Source organism: Passer montanus, unplaced genomic scaffold, assembly GCF_014805655.1.
Source record: "Passer montanus isolate IOZ18808 unplaced genomic scaffold, ASM1480565v1 scaffold95, whole genome shotgun sequence".
In the NCBI taxonomy this organism is placed as follows: Eukaryota; Metazoa; Chordata; class Aves; order Passeriformes; family Passeridae; genus Passer; species Passer montanus.
This window is the reverse complement of record NW_024374923.1, coordinates 1,498,849-1,520,553: the sequence shown is the minus strand read 5'-3', so window position 1 is coordinate 1,520,553 and position 21,705 is coordinate 1,498,849. Positions and strand designations below refer to the sequence as shown.

At 40.5% G+C, this 21,705-nt stretch overlaps 2 protein-coding genes across 2 annotated transcripts in view; one reads left to right on the top strand and one right to left on the bottom strand.

The window, feature by feature from the left end:
• The window catches only part of SCOC (short coiled-coil protein), a 702,416-nt gene that overhangs the window by 214,875 nt on the left and 465,836 nt on the right, over window positions 1–21,705 (top strand). The window lies entirely within an intron of this gene.
• The window catches only part of RNF150 (ring finger protein 150), a 109,118-nt gene that overhangs the window by 34,633 nt on the left and 52,780 nt on the right, over window positions 1–21,705 (bottom strand). Inside the window, exons 2-4 of the mRNA XM_039696128.1 lie at window positions 9,591–9,841; window positions 3,530–3,601; window positions 3,041–3,123 (exon numbers count right to left, since the gene is read on the bottom strand). Of these exons, the coding sequence (XP_039552062.1) occupies window positions 3,041–3,123; window positions 3,530–3,601; window positions 9,591–9,841 (406 nt within the window). The remainder of the gene's footprint in view (window positions 1–3,040; window positions 3,124–3,529; window positions 3,602–9,590; window positions 9,842–21,705) is intronic.

The following is a 21,705-nucleotide window of genomic DNA, read 5'->3' as shown; positions in this document are numbered from 1 at the left end:
TGCAAAGCTCACAGAGCACAAAGGAAAAGAACCTCAGTCCCAGAGCATTCCATTTGCTGTTATCTAAATAGCACTTCACATTTTTAAACTAGACATTGTTTTTGTTTGAAATGTATTTATATTATTTTTAAAAGATGCAATTTTAATAATACAAGAAAAAAAACTATGCTACACTCAGCCCAAAATAAATAAATAAATAAATAAATAATAATAATAATAATAATAGTAGTTTTAGTACAACTATTGTAATGTGTTCAGCATACCAACAATTTTGAGAGGCTTTTTTTCCAGATTAAGGGAAACTATTCTCCTCCCACCTACCACTCCTAGTCTCACCTATGCAGAAAGAGAGGAATATCCCTGAACGTTAGAGTAAGAGCATCAGTTGCCTGGATTAGATCTAGGGCTGAGGTAAAGGATTTAGAATTTTTATTAGTGAGAGACTGAGTACCACTGTAGTATCCAACAAGAAGGTTTGAGATTCTGGGGGGTGCTTGTACAGCATTATTTACTTCTGAGGAGGACAAAAGATGATGAGGGTGAGAGGAAGGAATCAAAAAGAATGTGTGTGATGAAATAATTTTCACAGAAGCTAATAAAAAGGGAGAGCAGGAGTGATAACTCTCTGAACTCACAGTTGTTCATGGAGTGAAAGTTCAGGGGAAAAGAATGAGCTGGAGTGAGGTCAGAGAATGTGTTTATTGGGGAAAGAAATGAAAAAGCAAAAAAAAGAACCTATGAGGCACTCAGTAGAGATAAGGTTGAAAGAAATCTCTTGCCTCTCTATAGAAGTTTAAAGTAAAAGTTTAGTAAAAGGCACAGACTGGGAGCAGCAGGAGCAGTACTTTCTCCAAAGCTACAGCAGAAAAGGCAATGGTGTTTTGAAACTGGAGATGGAAGACAAGCAGAATGAAGTAAGGCTGTGACAAGAGATGTCATTCTAGGAACCTTGAACTTGGTTACATTTGATGTTGTGTCAGTGCCCTTAAAGACAACTTCAGAGATGTTTGCTACCATTAAACTTAAAACCAGCTGCAAGTCAACACTTTATACTTTTATCAAGTGTCATTCCTTATTTATATAATACACTCTGTGAAGTTTCTTACTTCAGTCAGTTGTGGGAGCTGCCTGATGAAGACAAAGAGGAAGAAGCACAAGTTCACTTGGAATTCTCCTCTGAGCTTTCCAGAGTGGGGTACATAAAAACAGCTATCCCAGTGCCAGCAGAAAACAGAGGGCATTTGGGAAAACAGCCCAAGTCCTAGTAAACATGTATTTTTTTGACTTCAGAACTCATCCACTGCTATATTGGAGAGTTAATGAGGTTCCTATGTAGAAAATGCACCTGGCTTAATTGAGGATACTGTAGCAGGAAAACTACAGAGTCTGTAGGTCTTTATCAAGATATAACACTCCTACTCACTGCACAGAAACAGAAATGAATCCACTTTCCTTTTTGTTTTGGATGAGGAGATGAGATTGAAAACAGCAGAAAGAATCATGAGTACCATTTCATGTTTCAGAAGTTCAAACCCATGCAAGTATGTAAAACACTGCCCTTGCAGTTTGTGTAGCAGGAAAGCCAGGGTCGGTGAAATAGCTGCTTGAGAAAGATCTTTGAGTTTTTATAATTCCAGACTACTAAGGCTCAAACTGTGGGTATTTTACAAGACAGTTCAGCTACTGCTACCCTTTCAGCATGAGTCATTTTCTGGGTGACCTTTTAAGCCAGCCAAGAGCTAAACACCACCTGTTAACTCTGTGTTTCCTATTCACTCTGCTTGACGCAATGCCGTGGATTACAAAGGCTCATTGAATTATGAGGTGGGACACAAGTGAAAGCTGAAGCTTAGACATATATTTAAGCTGTTGTAGATCTACCACAAAACACTGCCTGTCTCTGTCATGCAAAATTTCCAAACTTTATTCTCCTTCTGTGCAAAAAGGCTTGATGCCAAACCAAGGTCCACATTTTCCGGTAATTTCTCATTTTTCTGTATTTCTGCTTCATGAAGTGATGTGTTTGTGTCTGCTCATAAAAGAGTTCACATGCAATTTGTCATTGTGGGAGATTTGCAGTAGGTCAAATTTATGATTAATCTGTTGTTTTGTGTTAGCCATTTAGTGATGGCAGTAAACAGATTTAATGAATCACATGAAGTAACAGAAATGGACAGCTTGTAACATTCAAATATCTACTAGGGTACAACACAGCAGGAAAATAAACAAGTATTTTGGTTTCTCAAACCAGTTAACATGACTCAGGAGAAGAAAGAAGTTCTATTGAAAAAATAAAATCTCGGCTCTATATGTGCAACACTTCATATCTGTATTTCTATGGAAATCAAACACTTGCTGTTGCTCTCCTAGGGACAACTGATCCTAGGAAATTTCTCAAGAAATTGATTTCCTTAGAGAAATCCTCCATTAGGTAGCACTTCACAAATGACAGTACAATAGCACAAAGATGAGTACAGCTGTTAGGGGTGGCTAGAGGCTGCACTCCTGTGTCACATCACTGCAGGTGGATGTGCTGCACAGGGCATCTTCACATGAGGCATCTCTTTCTATGGCTGGGGATTTTTTCTGTCAAAAGTCATCTTTTTCTCAGGCCCAGGACAGCAGAAGAAGTAGCTCAATGGGGAGCAGGAGCCTGCTCTATCCCGGGCTGCTGTGGCCAGGGCTCACTCTCAAGTCAGAGGGAAATATTCCTAAGGCATTTATTCTAATATAAAAAACAGTGAGGAAAACAGACAAATCAAAACTTTTGTTTAAAAATCCTACTAAAGACTTTGTTATAGGCTCAGGTCGGATAAAATTTCTGACCACCATACTAAACCCTCAGGGTCTCACCACCACCACTAGTTTCACTTCACATTGAATAAAGAGGCATTTCAGATATCTTTACCAACAGATGTGGAATAGGCCAAAATAATAAACTCACCCTTCCCTCCCCAAGTTCTCAGGTAATCTCATCAGTGTGAGAGCAAAGACTTTCTTGAAGTAGAGATTATTAAAGCTCAAAGCACATTCAGTTTACCTGCAAGGCAATATCCTGACAACATCATTGGGCTTGTAGCCTTCGATACAAACAGCACAGTTATCAAAGTCTGGCTCAGTCTCCTACAGGAAAGAGAATATTCATCATATTCATTTTTTATTTTGTTAGCTAATCTCTTCATATAAGAGCCTATGTGACAAAGTAAAACACTCACTGAAGCAGATTGCAAATCCAGTAATGCATTTCAAAGCCAGCAAGTCAGATTTTTTGACATGTTTCCAGCTGGAAACTTGCACTGGGAAGCAGGCAGATTTAGTTGGTATGTTTTAACTTTCAGAATTTTCTGCATCTTTAACCAAATCACCCTCTCTCCCCACCCTGCTTCATTTAACTTCCACTCCTTCTCCACCTGAAGGACACAGTAGCTAAATAAGCAATTGGCATTTCTGTTCTGCCTCATTGTCCCAGAGGTCTAAAGGAATCCTCAGCATAGAGTTTAATTTAGTAACAAGAATTTTGAAAAATTACCTTGTCACCTTTCCTGATTGTCCTGACTTGCAGCTTGCTGATTGCTTTCTTCGCAGCATCTCCAAGCCGGCGCTGCAACACAAAATTTTCTCTTAAGCAAAGAGCATCTCTTCATGCAGAAATCAAAACTTTTTCTCCCTAGGCATCTTAATAATGTTAAGAACATGGAACAGGATAGTGTATAAATACAAACATAATAATTCATAAAAAGGGGCACCACAGGTGTACTACGCTGCAGCAGTGTGTACTAATGTAGGTAACAAGTCCATTATTTGATTGTCCTACTTCTTCCCTCACTTGTTAAAAAAAAAAATACTGGGCAGTTATCAGAGTGAATGCTGAACTTTATTCTTACATTGTTCCATAACTAGTTCATTATCTTCAGGAGGCTACAACTTCTGAAAGTGAGCTGTTAATTTTTTAACAACAAAAACACTGAATAATCTCTCCTGTCTTTTTTCCTGCAATACAGAGTTGCCTACTTTATAAAAATGAGGTGGAAGCATCTGCAGTTTCTTATGGGTAAAGCACTATATAGTCCTGCAGTAACCTCCTGCCCATACATAACCATTTGCTTATTCTTTGCCTTTCTATCATTCCCTCCAGTGGAGCATAAAGTGATTACCACGTGATGTTTCTGACTGTTCTCCCATATTTCCAAAACACTGTTACTGTGCTGGCAGGGTCACAGCCACCAGGATTAAAGTATGTAATAACAGCCTGACACAAAACACCCTGTCCTCAGATACTGCAAATGGACATATCTAAGAGGCTGGGAACATCGCAGGGCAGTTCACACAGTTACTGGTCAGCACCCTGTGCTACAGAGCTTGTTCCTGTATCAGTGCTCCAAGGACTTGGCTGCTCACTTGTGCTAACAACACAAAATCTAGCAGCAAGGCAGTCCGGAGACAGACTCACAGGCTGGAAAAGTCTTTGGGAGGTCATGCATTCCCAACCCCTGCTCAAGACTGGGTCAACTTCAAAGTCAGAACTGTGTTAGTCAAGTTTTGACTATCTCCAAGAAAGGAAATTTCACAACCTCTGTGGATAATTTGTTCCAGTGCTTAACCAATCTCAGCATTTTTTCTTCTCTAAACATACTAATGGAATTTCCCTTTCTGGTAATTTGTGACCATTACTCTGTGCACTTCCAGGAAGAGGCTGATTCTGACTCCTCTCTGACCACCCTTTTTGCAGCTGGAAGCAGAGCCCTTCCTCCTCCTTGGCTCCCCACCCAGCTTAGTATGCTCCCTTGACCCCTCCTCAGACACCATCTGCTTCTGCCCCCAGACCATACTGGTGACCCTGCTTTGGGCACTCCCCATTTTTTCTATGCCTCTCTCACATGGTTTCATGCAGCAGTGTCCACTGCAATGTCATCTTTATAACAGTTCATGATACAGCACGTTCCAATTTGCCACCAATAAATGACTTGAACTCTTCCCTTCACCTCCTCTCCCCAACCACATGTCCAGCCATGTGTTGCTAGAGAGGAGACTTAGGGCCTTGGTGATTCATTTAACATTCTGATCTTGGAAACTCATGTGCCAGAGTTCAGAGGGGCCTGTCAGCAGGAAGAGTTTCCAGCTGGAGGGGGTGAGAGCATGAGGCCAAAAACAGAAGGAAGTTTGAGGCAATTTATAAGTTGAGACCTAATCACCACACAGATATGACCAGTAAATTGCCACTTTGGTCTTCACTTTCAATTAAAATCACAAAATTAAATTTACAGAGTAAGCTTGTTGGATTGGAAAGGCTGACAAAAGACATGCAATATTGAAAGAAGAGTGCAATTTCAGATCTAGCTAAAGAGGTCAAAACAATCTTGACTATCAGGAGATTTACATATGAGCTTTCCAGCAACTTAATTATTGCATGTGAAGGAGTATCTTGTAGTTAGACAACATCTCTTTCTGTGGTCCATTTTTCTCAGTCTCCCTTAAATAAAAGAATGAATGAGAGTTGGAAACATTTCTTGTCAGCTATTTGGTTCTTTAATGTAAATCAAAGACAGATTGTTAACATACAGCCAGACAAGAGCTATTATGTCATGCTCCAGAAAGTGCTTGTGATCCCTTTTTATCAATATTATTATTTTAATGAAAGAAATGCCTCATTCTTTTTTGCATATTCTTGAAGGGGAAAGGACAAGATCAAAAACTCCTGTACATCTTTGATTTGCTTGCTTTCATGTTTGCTTTCTCTTATCCACTGTAAATAGATAAGTTCATAACTTACATGTAAATGAGAGTAATTTAGTTTTTGAAAGAACAGGGATTTCTTGGACTAAAGGCATACTTTCAAAGGATTCTCCCATTTGAACAGCAAGGCATGCTATCAATAACCAATTATTTTTTCCCAAAAGATAAGAGGCATTACAGCAGTTTAAGAGTTTAAAGTGAGGCTTAGAGATTTACAGTCATAAATCTCATAATCTCTTTAGCAATGCTGCAACATTCAGTACTGGACTGGAAGGAGTTAAGCACGTCAGATGCAGTGGTCTTGAGGAGATGGCAATGCTCATTAAAAAGGAAGGACAGTCGCATGGAAAGGACCACTTATGTACTCCTGAGAAAGTAAATGACCAGAGATGCTGTGGAGGAGAAAAGTTACAGTAAGTGCTTCTCCCTTAATGGCCTTACTAAACTATCATCTTTGCAAGGAGATCACCTTGTGCCTTGTGCAGAATGAGATGCATCACCAGCACAGGTATCAAACATCTAACCAGAGACAAAGGCTGCAGACTCCATCATGGGAAACATCTTCCCAAATTGCTTCAAAGATTGACATCCCTGTACAGTGGCCTAAAACACTCATTCCAAGCCACAGCCACCAGTGTTCCTTCTTAGATAAATGCTCTACATGCTGACAGTCACATACTAAAGATTAACCCGGGACACACAAGATCCTCAAGTCCAGTGCAATCACTACCTGCTTTGGCTTCCACTATCCTGCAAAACTTAAGGAGTACAACCAGTTTCAAAATGACTGTGTAGAAAACTTCCTCTGAACAAGAAGCCAGTGGAAAGAAGGGACATTGAAAAATGTGGTAAATAAGTCTGGAACTGAAACATCACCACCTCTTCATTTTCTCATGTCACAAACAATAAAAAAAGAACTCTAGTATTACTGGTGAAATATGAAAAGCTCTGACAGACAGACAGGGTTGGTTTGTTGTTGTTGTAGCTGTGCCCTGTTTTAAGTCTGTGCCCTGGCTGTTACAGGGCTGTAACATGAGGTCATATTTTGCTGAATTATCTCTGGAACTTAACTTGTCATGTAATTCTAATTCTGCTTCTAATTAGCTCTACAATGTGATATTTCTGGATTTAAACAATTTCCACAGCCTTTTACAAAATCTCTCAACTCTCTCATCTTCAAGAGCCCTCTAGTAACAAGCTGATGAAGAAACAGATTCTCTTACACAAATTTATTCTCTTCTTGTCAAAAGGATTCATCATCAAGGCACCCACCAACTTCCTGGACATCTCATTAGGTGAGGAAAAAAGGTTCAATCATGTGAATACTACTACGTATCTTCTACTTCCATATACAATGTACAGTAGTCTGTGCTAGAGATACTCTTACAAATTAAATGTATTAAAATAAAAATTAGTATCTCACCATGTTTGCAGCTGACACCCTGGCTGTAGGTGCACAAGCCCATAGTGGAAGACAATTCTGTGCTCTACTGCATTGATTCTCAGCCAAGTGGGGATGAATAGACCCTGGCATTCAACAAGAATCTTTGAAATCCTGATTCTCCACTCATCAAAATCAGGCACCTAACTGGAGTAAGCTGTGTCTTCCTTCTGGCATGTGATCTTAGATTTTGCACACATGATGAGTAAGACTGGTAGCTGAAGATATAGATGGACTATGTCCAGTTTTCGTCTCACTGTGGAGTCACAGGAAATGATTCCAGGAGATTTTTCAGTCTTTCTAGCTGTCTCTCTCAATAGCTGGACTCACTGCTTTCTTGATGGATAATTAAATCATTTTGTTTTGGATTTACTGCTTGCTCAAAACCTTACGCCTAATGAAAGAAGGGAAGTGCACCTGGAAAGGAGAGTCACCAGACAGAGAAGGACTAGACAAAAGTGTTTATGAGGCTTTACAAAAGGACAGTATGATTTTAATCAGAAATTTGTGATCCCATCCTTGAGCTACAAGAAAATGTGTCAAAGAAAAAAAAACCCAGAACCTGAGGGAAAACAAAGAGGAACACTCATGGGAAGGGCAAGAGCAAGCTGAGCTCCTCAGAACTACCTACAGCATTTAAATTCTGTAGCCAGGACTAAAGGAAACAAAACTAAAAAGCCACACCAACCCATTAACACAAATAACAGAGTTTTGTTTATATATTGCTACCATTTTCATATGAAAAGAGCTAATAAAGAGATTAGATGTCAGACAAAACTGTATGAAGAAAACTCCATGAAGACTTTTTAGGTTGCCCCTTATTATTGCCCAGTTTTTCCCTCCAAAATAATAATATTAATAATTAATAATATGTAATTACTTAGGAGGCATCCTTTCTAATTCTTCTAAATAAGAGAACTAATATAAAAACCAAGTTATTAAAACCCCTCCATAGGACAACTGCTTGTGCACATGTGGTCTCCTTCAAACTTTGGAAAGAAAATACCAAAAAGGAAATATGTTTCAACATATAAACACATCAGTTTCAAACTATAACATATTACCTGAATGAGCTCCTTATTTTGATGAGTTCCATGTTTATGTATGTCAATTTACCCTGCTAAGCTGCCAGTGTAATTACTTGACTGAAAGCACACTTACTCACACACACAAATAAGGCAGGCATGTGCTTTTGCAGACAAAGCATCTAAAAATTATCACAGCCATTGCAGTCAAAGTGAATCTGCTGCCAATGATGTTCAAATTCCAGCTGGGATAGTCTTGTTCTTGCTATCCAAAATTCCAGACTGTATATTTAAGTGGAAAATACATTCTTTCTGTCTGTAAATACAGAGCAGCTGCTCCCTATCTCAGAGGATGCCTGAATTTCAGTGGGGGAAGGCGAGGGATTCCTACATGTCAAGTATTTGTTAAAGAGTGTGTAGCAGGGTTTTTCTCTACAAGACGATTATTTATACTCTGAATTTTACCTTTTCTGCAGAATAAGCAAGGTGGCCCTCCTGGTCCTGACAGTAATTTATTGAGCATTTAGAAACCTCTCTGATTACAGTGCATTTTTTACAGTGCAATAAAATGGTTATCTCTTCAAATTTCATACATTGATAACATTTTCTACTACACCATTAGAATGAAATGCACAAGCCCCAGCTTCCCAGTTCTGCTGAGATAGTTGCATCTGGCCAAGAAAATATTAAATTTATTATTATTGTTATTATTATTTACTGCTGAACTACCATAAATATGGGCAATGCTTTATGAAACCATTGCTACTGACTTCTCTTCAGCTCTATAGGCTTTTTATCTCTTTCAAGGGCTTTGGACAAGATGCCAAAACCAATAACAATGGTTTAATAATTAGTGACTGTCACTACACTCCTGTTCAGTGATCATTGTCAAATGAAGAGGGACATATTTGTCTTTCTAGCCCAAGACCCTTCTAAGGAAGCATTAAAGTGAGAATAGGCTTTTTCCCCCGCTTTCTTCACTCACCATGAACATTGCTTCACACACACATACCTCACAATGTTTTAGTTAGCATTTTGATCTCAAGGGTCCTTAGTTATACATATTGCTATAACATTTGGCTATATGCACCACAACAATATTTTCACAAATAAACATCACCTTTCTGCCTATTTTTTTGTGTTTTGCATAAGGAAAAAACCCCATAATATACATACACTATTCATTTCTTTTTTTTCTTGAATCCCATCTATACTGACATAAGTCTTGGATTTTCCCAGTCACTTTAATATTCCTATTCTTTTCACTTTCTTGGGCTTTCTTCTAGTTTTCTGTTTTTTCTACACGTTGACAATTTCTTTAACTTTTACTTCTACAATAAATCCTCTGGTGATTTTTTGGAAACACAAGCTGTTACTCCAGCCCTGCTCACCTGATTTCTGTCTCTGGCATTTGCGTAGCGAAATCTCTGGATGTAGTAGAAGACCAGCCATGCTAAGGAGATGATCATCAGCACAATGAAGGAGATGGAGACGAACACCACCGAGGTCCGGCTGACGTACTTCTGCAGGTTGCGAGTCCCGATGGTTATGTACATCATCACAGTAATGTTCCTCTCCAGGAGGCTCACTATCTCTTTTCCTTTGGGTTCAGGAATCATTATTGCTACAACATCTTCTAAGCCTATCAGACAGAGAGAGAAAGGGACCCTTAAGTAAAACAAGTGATCACCAAAAGGCAATCATGGAATCACAGATTATCCTGAGTTGGAAGGGACTCACAAAGATCACTGAAGTCCAACTCCTGACCCTGCACAGGACATTCCAAGAATTCCACCATGTGCCTGAGAACTTTGTCCAAATGCTTCTTGAACTCTGTCAGGCTTGGTTCTGTGACCACTTCCCTGGGGAGGCTGTTCCAGTGCCCAACTACCCTTTCGGTGAAAAAATCTTAATATCCAACCTAAATCTCCCGACACAACTTCATGCCATTTCTTTGTGTCCAATAACTGCTCACTGGAGAGAAGAGATCAGTGCCTGCCCTGCTGCTTCCCCTCCTGATGAAGTTATAATCACACTGAGGTCTCTCCTCAGTCGCCTCCCCTCCAGGCTGAACAGACCAAGTGACCTCAGCCACTCCTCATACAGCTTCCCCTCAAGGCCCTTCACCATCCTCATGGTCCTCCTTTGGACACTCTCTAATGGCTTCATGTCTTTTTTATACTGTGGCACCCCAAACTGCCCCCAGCACTGGAGGTGAGGCCGCCCCAGTGCAGAGCAGAGCAGGACAATCCCCTCCCTTGCCCAGCTGGCCATGCTGTGCCTGGTGCCCCCCAGGACACAGTTGCCCTCCTGGCCCTGCTCCTCAGGGCACTGCTGACTCACACTCAGCTTTCCATCGAGCAGGACCCCCAGGGCCCTTTGCACAGCGCTGCTCTCCAGCCCCTCATTTCCCTGTCTGTACATCCAGGGTTGTCTCATTCCAGGTGCAGAATCTGGCCCTTTCCCTTGTTGAACTTCCTATGGTTGGTGATTGTCCAACCGTCTGATTTGTTCAGTTTTGGCAAAAAGTAACAATAAATCTGTCTGTGCTTTCTTCTGCTCTTCCCTCCTGTTTACCAAGAGGAAAGTCAGATGGATCTGGTGAAGGTTTCCACTGAAACCAGTCACACACTGTGTTTCTACATACTAATCTTGGTGAGATACGTACAATGTGTTCCATGGGTTGAGATAAACACAGATTTCTAGGACTTCTGAGGCTTATCTGGATGATACTGCTGTAAACACTGCAAACAGGGAGGTACACTGCATCCAACACTCCATATACATTTATCACAGTCTGTTTTGCAGGGTCATGAGTCTGTCAGAGAAGCCCCTCCAAACTCTGCATCCAAATCAGAAACACTTTCAATCACAGATTCCCACATGGTTTCACAACCAGAAATGCCAAAGCATCACTGCTCTTGCACCAGGCTGGCAACCAAAGAGCAGCTCAACATGTTCCCAGTGGCTCCCCACAGTCCAAGCCCATAGAGCAATTTGGGACTCTTTGCTGGAAGCTTGACTCTCCAACTGATACAAATTTAAAGTCAAGATCATTGTTTAATTCCACAAAAAATCGCCTCTGCAGCCCATATCAGCCCCTGACACAGCGTGCAGCACAGCCCCACAAGGATGAAAGTCAGCACAGCTGAGGCAGCAAAATCCCACTAATGGGATGAAGCAGGGACTTCCTACAGTCCTGCCAAGCCTTCTGTCATGACCCTGTGAACTGGGCCCTCCACTGATCTAGTTATTCCCAACTCCACACTAGTTTTCCTCTCTGTACAGTAGTGTTTGATGTTACTTGCATCACACATTGCTGAAACTATTTTCTTTTCAATTTTAAGTCCTCTGTGTATAAGACCACATAATATATGTCTGAAATTATCTGGGAATCACTAGGTCGTTAAATGCCTTTTATGGCCTCACAGTTTAATGTTAGGGATATTCTGTTCTTTCACTTCATTAAACAAGCATGTAGACAATTTTTACACCTAAACTATGTTTTGCAATAGCCAATTGTTCTAAGTAGCTAAGGACAGACAGGTGTATTGTAATGTAAAAATGTGCTAGGAACAACAGCAAATGTTCACAAACTGGCATTTAGAAAGGTACAAACCGGGGGTGTCTGAACTCAAAGAGCTATGCTGGGGTAGGGCCTCAGAATTTCACGTGAAATCCCAGGAAATCTGCTGATGTTGTTGATCCCATGGCTGTCAGTATTTTGACTGTAGCAGGAGGGGAAAGCACTGTGTTCAGAGGGGCATTCATGGAGATGGGAAGGGATCGCTCAGCCACAAATGGAGGTATGGGAGGGTGACTTGCATTTTCAACAGCATCCCTCTCCCTCCAAGCTGGTATCCAATGTGAGCTTCACCAGTTCAGCACTGTATCCCGGTTTTCAAAGTCCAGGTCAGGCATTTCTTCACTAAGAAACCCTGGGAGGTACAAACCAGGTTTTCAGATGGATTTGGATGCTGAAGACCATGAGGTTTTTGGCAGGAGTTTGGATATACACAGGGCGGTGGTGTTCTGCAGGAAACACTAATTGTGGTGGAAACTTTATAAAATTCTGCTGGCTGCCTGCATCACTGAAGGTAGTGAAATAGCTGTGGCAGACTGCTGCTACTCAGAGAAATCTGCTATGAAGCTGGGAACTGAACCCTCCTCTCTCAAGTCTCAGAGCAGAAGTGTAAACACCACCCCTCTTCCTCTCATGAGGCTTTCCATCATAATGCTTCCCTGATTATGAACAGGCCAGTCAATGAATAGAGAGGATCAAATGTTTGGCCGAGTCAGGAGTTTTAGATATTCATGACTGGAAACTTAACCTTCCTGCTGATACTCTTCCATAAAGCATTACTGTTTTTCAGCTATTCCCCTTTATTTTTTTCTTCCAAGAGACCACCATCAGCAGTCAAGGTAAATCTAGCCTTGCAACTCTTCTGATACCCTTTTATTACAAAAGGCTAATGCAAACATTACCCTAATGGCCTAGGGAGAATTTGCCAAGTCTCAAAGTGGCTGAGAAGGGCACTGGTGCCATGCCAGTAATTTTCCTGCAGTCAAAAAGAAAAATTGTCTGGAGCAGGGCTTAGCTGTCCACATGGCTTCCTTTGTTCTTTTCCCCGTCTTAAAAAAAAATAAATTAAATTCATTCTACAGGAAAACCAAAGCACCAATCTTATGCATAGGCAAAAAAAAAAAACCCAGAGTGAAAAATTCCACAGCCAAAATTACTGAATTTAATCCCTGCTCTCAAAAGCCACCACTCTGTCCAACTGACTTAGCCAGTGCTGACCTTTAACATCATCATCAGTACAACCTAGGACACTGCATGGACATCACCTAAAAGCCTGTGAAAATGGAGATAGAGATAAACCCATTTCCAGTAGAACATACAGGTAGTATCTTAACAATTTAATTGTCTTGAATCTTGCATGTCTAAAAAAACTTTAACCACGTGTTTAATTATGTTCAATTATATTATAGTTTATCATATTTAATATAGGTTTAATATATTTCTGGACACAGGACACTAAGCCATGGATATATATTAAATAAAACTACTATACTAAATAAAAATGTAGAAGACACTGTTATTCCAAGAGGAAAGCAGCTGCTTTTATTTATTCAAACCCTTAATAAATTAAAATTTCAGGCTACCTGGTTATTTTCTTGGAAAAAATTAGCACTTGTAATGAAGCATTGTTGGAAAAAATAATCAGAGCAGTGATAAATAATAATCAGATTAAAAAAAAATATTTTACTGATGTTATTATAATTTCTCCAAGACATAATAGACAATGCTATTTATCAATCATGTTATTAAGCTATGTTTTTAATATCATGTATGTTCATATTAGGAAGAAAAAAAAAGAAAAATAAAATAACTTATTTCTCCCTTCTCCTTTTTTAAACAAAATATTTGTATTATCTCAGTTTCACATAAGCTGCAACATACACAAAAGAATGCAAATTAAAGAAGGGAACATAATGAGACATCAGTGTTAGAGGTGCATTTTTATGCCCAAGTACACATTTGCTCAACAGATTTAAAAAAGAGAAAGGATCTAGTAACATGTACTGATGCTTCCCTGGCAAGTTAAATGCTACCCCTGCCTTTCATTAAACACACCCACAGTGGGAGCTGCATTTTGTGGCACTCCTGTTCCCTAACACATTTCTTTTCTTTTTCTGGCCAACATGAATGCAGAGTTTGACATGAATTTTTAAGCAGCTGTCAGGATGAACCAGAGATCCATAAATCAAAGGTATTTAGGCTGCAGTGAATGGATTTTATTCTTTATTTTTTGGCTAAGGAAACATTTAACATATCAGTATTTTCTCCTAATGAAACAAGTAAGGCAGAAATTACAGGCATTTGGGATGATTTAAGTAATTTTAACTTGCTGAAGCATACCTGCCTAATTGAATATTTCTGGGTGGAGTAAATGCATACTTTGGAAAAAGATCCAAAAGACCCTCTCCAAACCCACCCTCTCCACGCAGTACTTGGCTATGGAAATACATTTCAGCAGGTATGCCTTCATGCAAAACCTGCAAACTTCAAGGGTAACCATGTATTCACTAGTGACAGAGGAAATGAAAGACTTTAGTGCATAACAGTGGCTTTTGTAGAAGAAATGAACAAGTTTTACACCCAAAAGGTGTACATAAATGCTGTACCTTGGCTGCAGGCTGTGCTTACAAACCTGTGATATTCCTTGATTTTGCTCCAGGAGCTTTCAGAGGTGACACTGAGCACAGTCCTCTCTTCTCATTAGCAGTCAGGCCCAGCAGTGGCAGGGCTGCTTCTTTAATGCTTTGTCAGTTTTTGATGGAGACTCTAAAATGTGGTCTTTCTGACACATTTTAGAATAGGCAGTTTAATTCTTCATGCTTGGCAACAGCTAGAAGTCAGTCAGAGAAGTTAATAGAACTATTTGAATAGAATTTCAATTGGGAGCCATATAGAGTCTTCTCTCCAAGATATCCTATCAAGATATAAATGAAGATTTGTCTTATATTGTAGATCAAAATCAAGCAGTAAAGATTTTGTAAGTGAAAATCCAAACACTATTTTGAGTTCAGAAATTGCCCTGACACTGCCCTGAAATTGCCCAGTGTTCAATCTGGCTCCGAGCCCAGGAACAGAAACTTTACAGGGAGGTGCAAGAGCCTAAGCAATTCTTCCTTACTTCTTGAAGAAATTATTTTGTTAGGAATCCATTTCAGTAACCAGCAGCTATTGTAAGGAAGTAAAACAGGCACAAATCGAACCAATCCCACATCCCACCCAGGCTCAGCCTGCAGTCTGTGCCAGCCCCAGGCAGTGTCAGGGAACTTGGTGGTGGTGGTGCTTCCTGGGAGCTCAGCAGTGCTCCCTCTGCATAAGGACTCACTGTGCTGCCAACCACTGAGCTCTCCTGCCACAGCTTGTGCTGCTGCCTACTTCCCTGTTAATGAATTTTACACTGGTTTGGATGATGGGTAATATTTTAAAGCAAATTCAGAGTAAAGAACAGACATTTGTTAAAAAATACTATTTTTTCCTCCCCAGAACAGCAACTCAGCTGAAAAATTACCACTGAAGAGAATGAAGAGGACTCCATGGTGACGGTGCTGTGGTGATTGTTTAAATTACAGCCAAGAACAGTCTGCTTGGCCATCAGAAATTTCTACCTTCTGCTGCAGATCTTGCTCTCTTTGAAAAGAGTATTGCTTTATATTTGTGTTTGGTGTCTTTCCAGTGAAGTTACATGAGAAATGGTATATAGGCTAATGAGAATGCCTATGTGAATTGTCCTAATATCACAGAATCACAGAAAAGTTTAGGTTGGAAGGGATCTTAAAGATCCCTTCCAACCTCCCTGCCATGGGTAGGGACACCATTCATTAGATCAGGTTGCTAAGGGCTCCATCCAAGCTGGCCTTGAATACTATCTCAATTGCAAAATGTGCTCTTGAACTACTATCTTCATAATTGTAACAAGGGTTCTGAGTCTTTATGACCACCCACTGAGACCTCAGGCTCAGTTCTTCTATTCTGCATGGTGCAATTATAAATTGATCAGACTACCTGTTTATCTTAGAAAAACCCAACAACTTAGCCTTACATTACGTTTTTGTGAACTCAAAAAGTACATTTGAAAATCAAAGCAATATTTCCAAAAACCTGATCTCTCAGCTTCACCCAGTTTGAGGAAGAGGAAGCACAACACTGTTTAAACAACGTCCTAGACACTTATTTAGGCAAACAGTGAAACATTACATTACTGGTAAGAAATCAAAGTGGGTAAAAGGACTGTTCCCTGCAGGAACCTTTCCCTACTGGGCATTCAAGGCATTGGGCTCAAATTGAAGCATTAATAAATGATACTACAACAAAAGCTTTGGCAGGAGAAGAGCAATATACAGTAAGTGGCAGTAATACATAGTCATCACATCATGTGTCACAGGTGAATGACTACAGACTGTGATCTATAATCTCTTACATAAACTGTCTCAGTGCCAGAGGACTGGAAAGGACACCAATTTCTAATGAAGTTTCATAACAGATATGGGCAGCTACAGATCAGCTTGTCCGAAGTTATTCAGTGAGATTCCTCACCTAAGACTCTCAAGCCAAAAAAGTGGTTCTGAATAAAAGAGGAAGGGCCTCACATGAGAACATAAGAGGTTAAAACATAGCATCAAGGTGTTCAAAACAACCAAGAGCAACTAGGTACAAAAAACATCTAGGGATCACAAACTGCTGAAGGCTGGGAGAGCCATTCTGGATAGGCAGGATTCAATGTTTAGCAGTAACTGTGCTTATTCTCTTCCCTACACAGCTGCTGCTCAACATTATGAGAAACGCTATCTGAGATAGACAGACCTTTGGTCTCAAACCACAGTTGGAGAACTGGGAACTGAAAGTTTTAACTCCTGTGGAGAGATGGAAGATGAACTTGAATCATGACACCAAACCAACAGGGCCAAAGCCAGAGGTCTGATTATACCAAGAAGTCACTGTCTAAGCCGAAATAGGGAAACCATACCTGTTTCTGAGACCAGTGATGAACACGGAAGGACAGGGGCTGAGGCAGGTGGTGCCTCTTTCTTTTCAAAGCCCCACTGAGGAACTGACCCAAGGCAGAAGAGTGCATTTCCGATGTGGAAGCAGGAGGGTGGGCTGATGGCCCTGAGGTCTGTAGCACATAGTGAACACCAAATGTCCAGCAGCCCCCACAGGGGTATGAACACAGCATAAAGCAGAGGAAAGCAGCAGCAACATGTGAGATGACTGTATCCTCCATCAACCCTCATGCTGAAAGTCACACTTGGGCCCTGCAGATGGGCCTGGCCACCTCTTCTCTCAGTGCGATCCCAGAAAGGCATTACTGTAACCAGGGACAAGGGACTGGGGAGGGTTCAGGCAGGACTTCAGCCTACAGTGTGGGAAAGCTGCAGAGCAGGACGCAGACGTCTTTGTCCACCCACTTCCACAATCCACAGGCACTGCCATCCCCCAGGTACCCCCACGATGCTGCAGCCTCTCTGCCCTCCCACCCTGTGGGGTGGAGGAGGAGAGATGCCAGCAGAACAGCAAAGCAGGAATGCCACTGTTCTCTGTTCCCACTGCTAAAACTGAGACCTATTGGGCAGCCCTTCTGGGGTGTCCAGCCTGAGAAGAAAAAATTGTAGAGGAAGGCCAGAAGCAAATACAGCCCGGTAGCACATAGCCCTATTTTTGTGGCTATCAAACTATTGAAGCTATCAGAACACAAGATTTTGTCATATAATAATTTTTCTTTTTTTGCTCTAGAGCCCTTGCTTTCCAATGATGCAGGAGTTTTCATCTCCTCCCACCACCATTTCCAACTTGTTTTCCTTTTATGTTATTAAACAGAGAGATATTTCCTTCAGCTTACCCTCTCACTAATTTCCCACTTCTCCTTGACACTGCTAGCACTTGCCTTGGTCTTTACCCATCTTCCAAAACATTTAACTATAAATCAAGCTTCCTTTAAAAGGCAAATGCAACAACCATGGAGAGAGCAGCAACATATTTTCCCTACAGCACTTTTCCCATTTGCAAAAGAAGGAAATTAGGAAATTGTTTTACACAAACCATTTTTTTCCTTAGACAATCTAATTGCTATGAAACACTTGCCATTGGAGAAGTATCTATTAGGATAATTAAGTAACACAGAAGGAAAAAAGATGTACTGATGTAAATGACTGACTACAGTATTTAAGTAAGGAATATAAAAAGTTTTGCTATTCTGTCCTGAATTGGACAACAACAACCTCCAGCAGAGCTTTTCTTGGTTAACTTCTTTTGATGCTAAATCCAGAAGAGGCAAGAAGCTTCTGACTGTGATCTTTCCTGTGGAAAGCAGCTTCAGACACTTTATTGCTGTTTAGGGACAAAGAAATTTCTGTTCATGTTTTTGCAATCAATGCTGATCTTGCCAAGGCTGTAAGACCTCAGAATATATTGACTTTATCTAAATTTTATGCAGCAACTGCAGCAAAGGAAAAAGAAGCAAACAGCTACAAAGCTCACAAAATGAAATTCATCATGATAACTGCATTTTCCCTGGGCTTCTTTTCTACAGTATCAGCTCATCAGTCTGCTGAACTAACCAAGGCTTATGAACCAATGCATACTCATACTAAATTACAGAAAACAGGCTGTGCTTCAAGAGGTTTGCTTAGATCCCAGCCCAACCTAAGGCACAAATTGTCAAGACTGCTATCTCAACCAGGATAGTACTTTATTATAATTGCTAAGCATTTGTACTGAAGACCTCCCCATAATTCTTCCTTGGTTTCTAAACCATATATATACTGCTAATGGCATATGCCACTTGTTTTCTGTATTGGAATTTGCACTGGGACACTTACAAGTGTTTTTATGTACCGGGGGTCAGAAAAACTCCTTCATGCAGGCTTTACAGCTCAGCTGTGCTCCAACTCAGACCAAAATATGTTATTAGTAAAATACAACCTTTTCAGAGTTCTGGCAAAACACACACACTGTCTAAAGCAGAAGCTGCTTTGTTATTTTCAGTGGAATTGTGCCAAAAGAAAATATGCCTTAAATAGCATCTTATGTAGTCAGGGTAGAGTACAGTGCAAACTTAATGTGCCTGGTGGTCTTAGAAGGGTGTAAATATATGAAAGAAAACAATGTTGCCGTTATTATGTTGATTAATCATTATTACTACATGCATTATTATGAAGCTTCTAATCTAAACTTAAGACACAGAATTAATGTTTTTTTTTTTTCACATATTGACCAATCCTGCTCACTTAGTCATAACATGAAAAAAATATTAGTGACATACCCTAAATAAACAACTTTTTCCCCTGGAGAGCAGAGAATCAGGAAATTTCCAAGCCATTAAAACAGGAAAAAAGAGAAGAAAGCATGTATGCAAAAATATACTTTCAACAAAAGTGCTTGAGTTCTCATCACTGACCCAAAGACTGGAAACAAAGACTGGAACTGTATCAGTTCCCGGTGCAAGTCCAACCAGTTTCAAAGGTGTTGTGGCACCTGCAGGCTGGTGAGGGCTCTCCCAGCACCTCCCATGCACAGCACGTCATGCTACCAGTTAGCAGAGCAACCTCAGGACTCCAATTCTTGTGCAGGACAGCTCAAGTCTACCCCAGCTCAAGTGATCCCCACTTCCACAGTGACTCAGGAATGGGACACCATGGGCTGCAGACTGGAGATAAGGGAATAAGGGATGATGTCTCCTGTTTGGAGAGGCAGGACTATGCACTTCTTCCTCCTACACCAACAAACCTGCCAGTCAGAGCAGCCTTGCAGGGCATGTGTTTTTCTGTTCCAGAGAAGATGAATGAAAATCCCCAGACTAAGAGATTTAGACAACTCTGGCTGAAGCCACACACAGCTCTGATGGCTCTGCATGAGCTGGAGTGGTGTGTGGTTCAAAAAGCACAGACTGAAAGAGTAAAGAGCTAGAAAAAAGCATGGCACATCTGCTGTGGCTTTAGGGAACATTACTGGGCATACTCCAGTTCGAGTGACCCTGAATTAGCTGGACAAGAAACAGACTCAGAGCAATAATCCAGAAATTTCATAAAATTACTTCAGGGAATTTCCTCTTTCCTCACTCAGGGAAATATAACATCCCCAGAGGTGCAAAAACTATTTTTATCAGTCTGTGATAAGAACAATGAATTAAAATGGAGCAAAAAGAGAGAAAAGAGGGAAAATAAATGGTAAAAAGCAAAACAAAAGGATAAATAAATAACATCTCAGGCAGAAAGTGAGGAACACACCAGCAGAGTGAAATAAGCCAAAGCTGAGGCAGCATAACACCAGCACACGTCCAAACCCTCCAACACTGCTGATCATCCCTCAGTGCTATTAGATTTGTATAAGAGTTTTCTATGCCTCTACAATATGTACCATTAGCTCTCTTTTTTAAGTTGAGTGACCCCTGTCTTACTCAGCCATTCCTCATATGGAAGCCATTCCATACCTTGAACATACTTTTCCATATAGGGGTTGGATAGGTTTGATTAATAGTGGCTTGTTTGCCAACATTTTTTGGAAGGTGCTGCCACCTGAAAGACTTCCCCAGGAAGAAAAAAAGGGTTCAATTGTTCATGCTCAGCGTAAGTTCTTGCCACAAGCCTGATCCACCTTCTTTGTCACCTCCTGTTGGTGTCACAGGGGAGACTGATGCCACAAGTTTCTGCAACTTCTGCAAAAGCAGCAGTTGAGTTTTCACACAGCAGTTAACCCTCATTTGCTTCAATCAACGATAACAAAATCATTCTGAAAAGTACAGAGAAATTCTGAAATTATTTTTCAGTTCAAGCAGCCGTTTTCTATGTATCTTCCCAGCTTCTGGAAAAACACATACTCCTGTGGGTCCAGCAACAGGGGCCCTGTCTTAGCTCATTTTTTCTCAGACATAAACACAAATAACAAAGTCTCTCCTTGTTTTTGTTGGAGAAATTTTGTTTGCTCAGGAACCTTGTTAGGGAAATGTTCAATTTTGAGGATGGGGCACAGCTGCTTAAACTTTGGGCTTCATTTTCAGGCATTATGATAAAAACTGGGGACTTATTCTATACACTGAAATAAAAAAGTAAAATCAGTACAAATCAGACAAAACCCAGGGCAAAGTATATGGTGTGGGTAATAAAAATCATCTCCTTTGTCAAGAAATCAAATTTTATTTTATTAGTCTCTGTCACTGTCAGTTTTGCAATTTTCTAGCTCTCCATATGATCCCTTAGAGTAAGCAATACTTAAAATGTCTAATAAAAAAGAAAGAAAACCAAGAAGAAGATAAATATCAGGCCTTTCCTATATGGTGAACACACTGACATAGTTAATCATCTACACCAATACAAAGAAATCAGAATAATTTTTAAGAACTATGATAGCTTTTAGAGTAAAATACGGCTCTCAGTACCTCATGGGGAAAGGTCTGGGGGGCAACAAACTCCTTTTTAACTCATGTCAGGGTTATCTACACACAAAATTTAGCAACCAGTTGATTATGTGATAAAAACAACACAGAATAACACCAGCAGAGAGATAACTAAAAACAATTGGGACAAAACTGAGAACAAGCCATCTAAAAACATTGGTTTGGGGTGGCAGAGGGTTTCCTTAATTAGATTTTTGGTTTGTTTGAGGTTTTTTTTACCCAAATGAACTATCTTGGTTTGAGATAATAATCCTCTGACTGACTGATTCAACTATCAGCACTGAAGTAAGTGTAATTACATTTAACTTTGTCTGCTGCTCTTCAGCCTAACTAAAAAACCAGACTGAGCCCTGACTCCTACAGGAAAAGAATGGTTGAAGCAGCCGCAATTCTCTCTTTACCATCACAGCCCCTGAGCTCTCTCTATGCCAGTCTTTAGCAGCACCAGCAAGCAGAACTAAACCTGCCTGGCACCATGGACTGTGCTGAGACAGCACAAGCTGCCCAGAGAAGCTGTGGATGCCCCATCCCTGGAAAT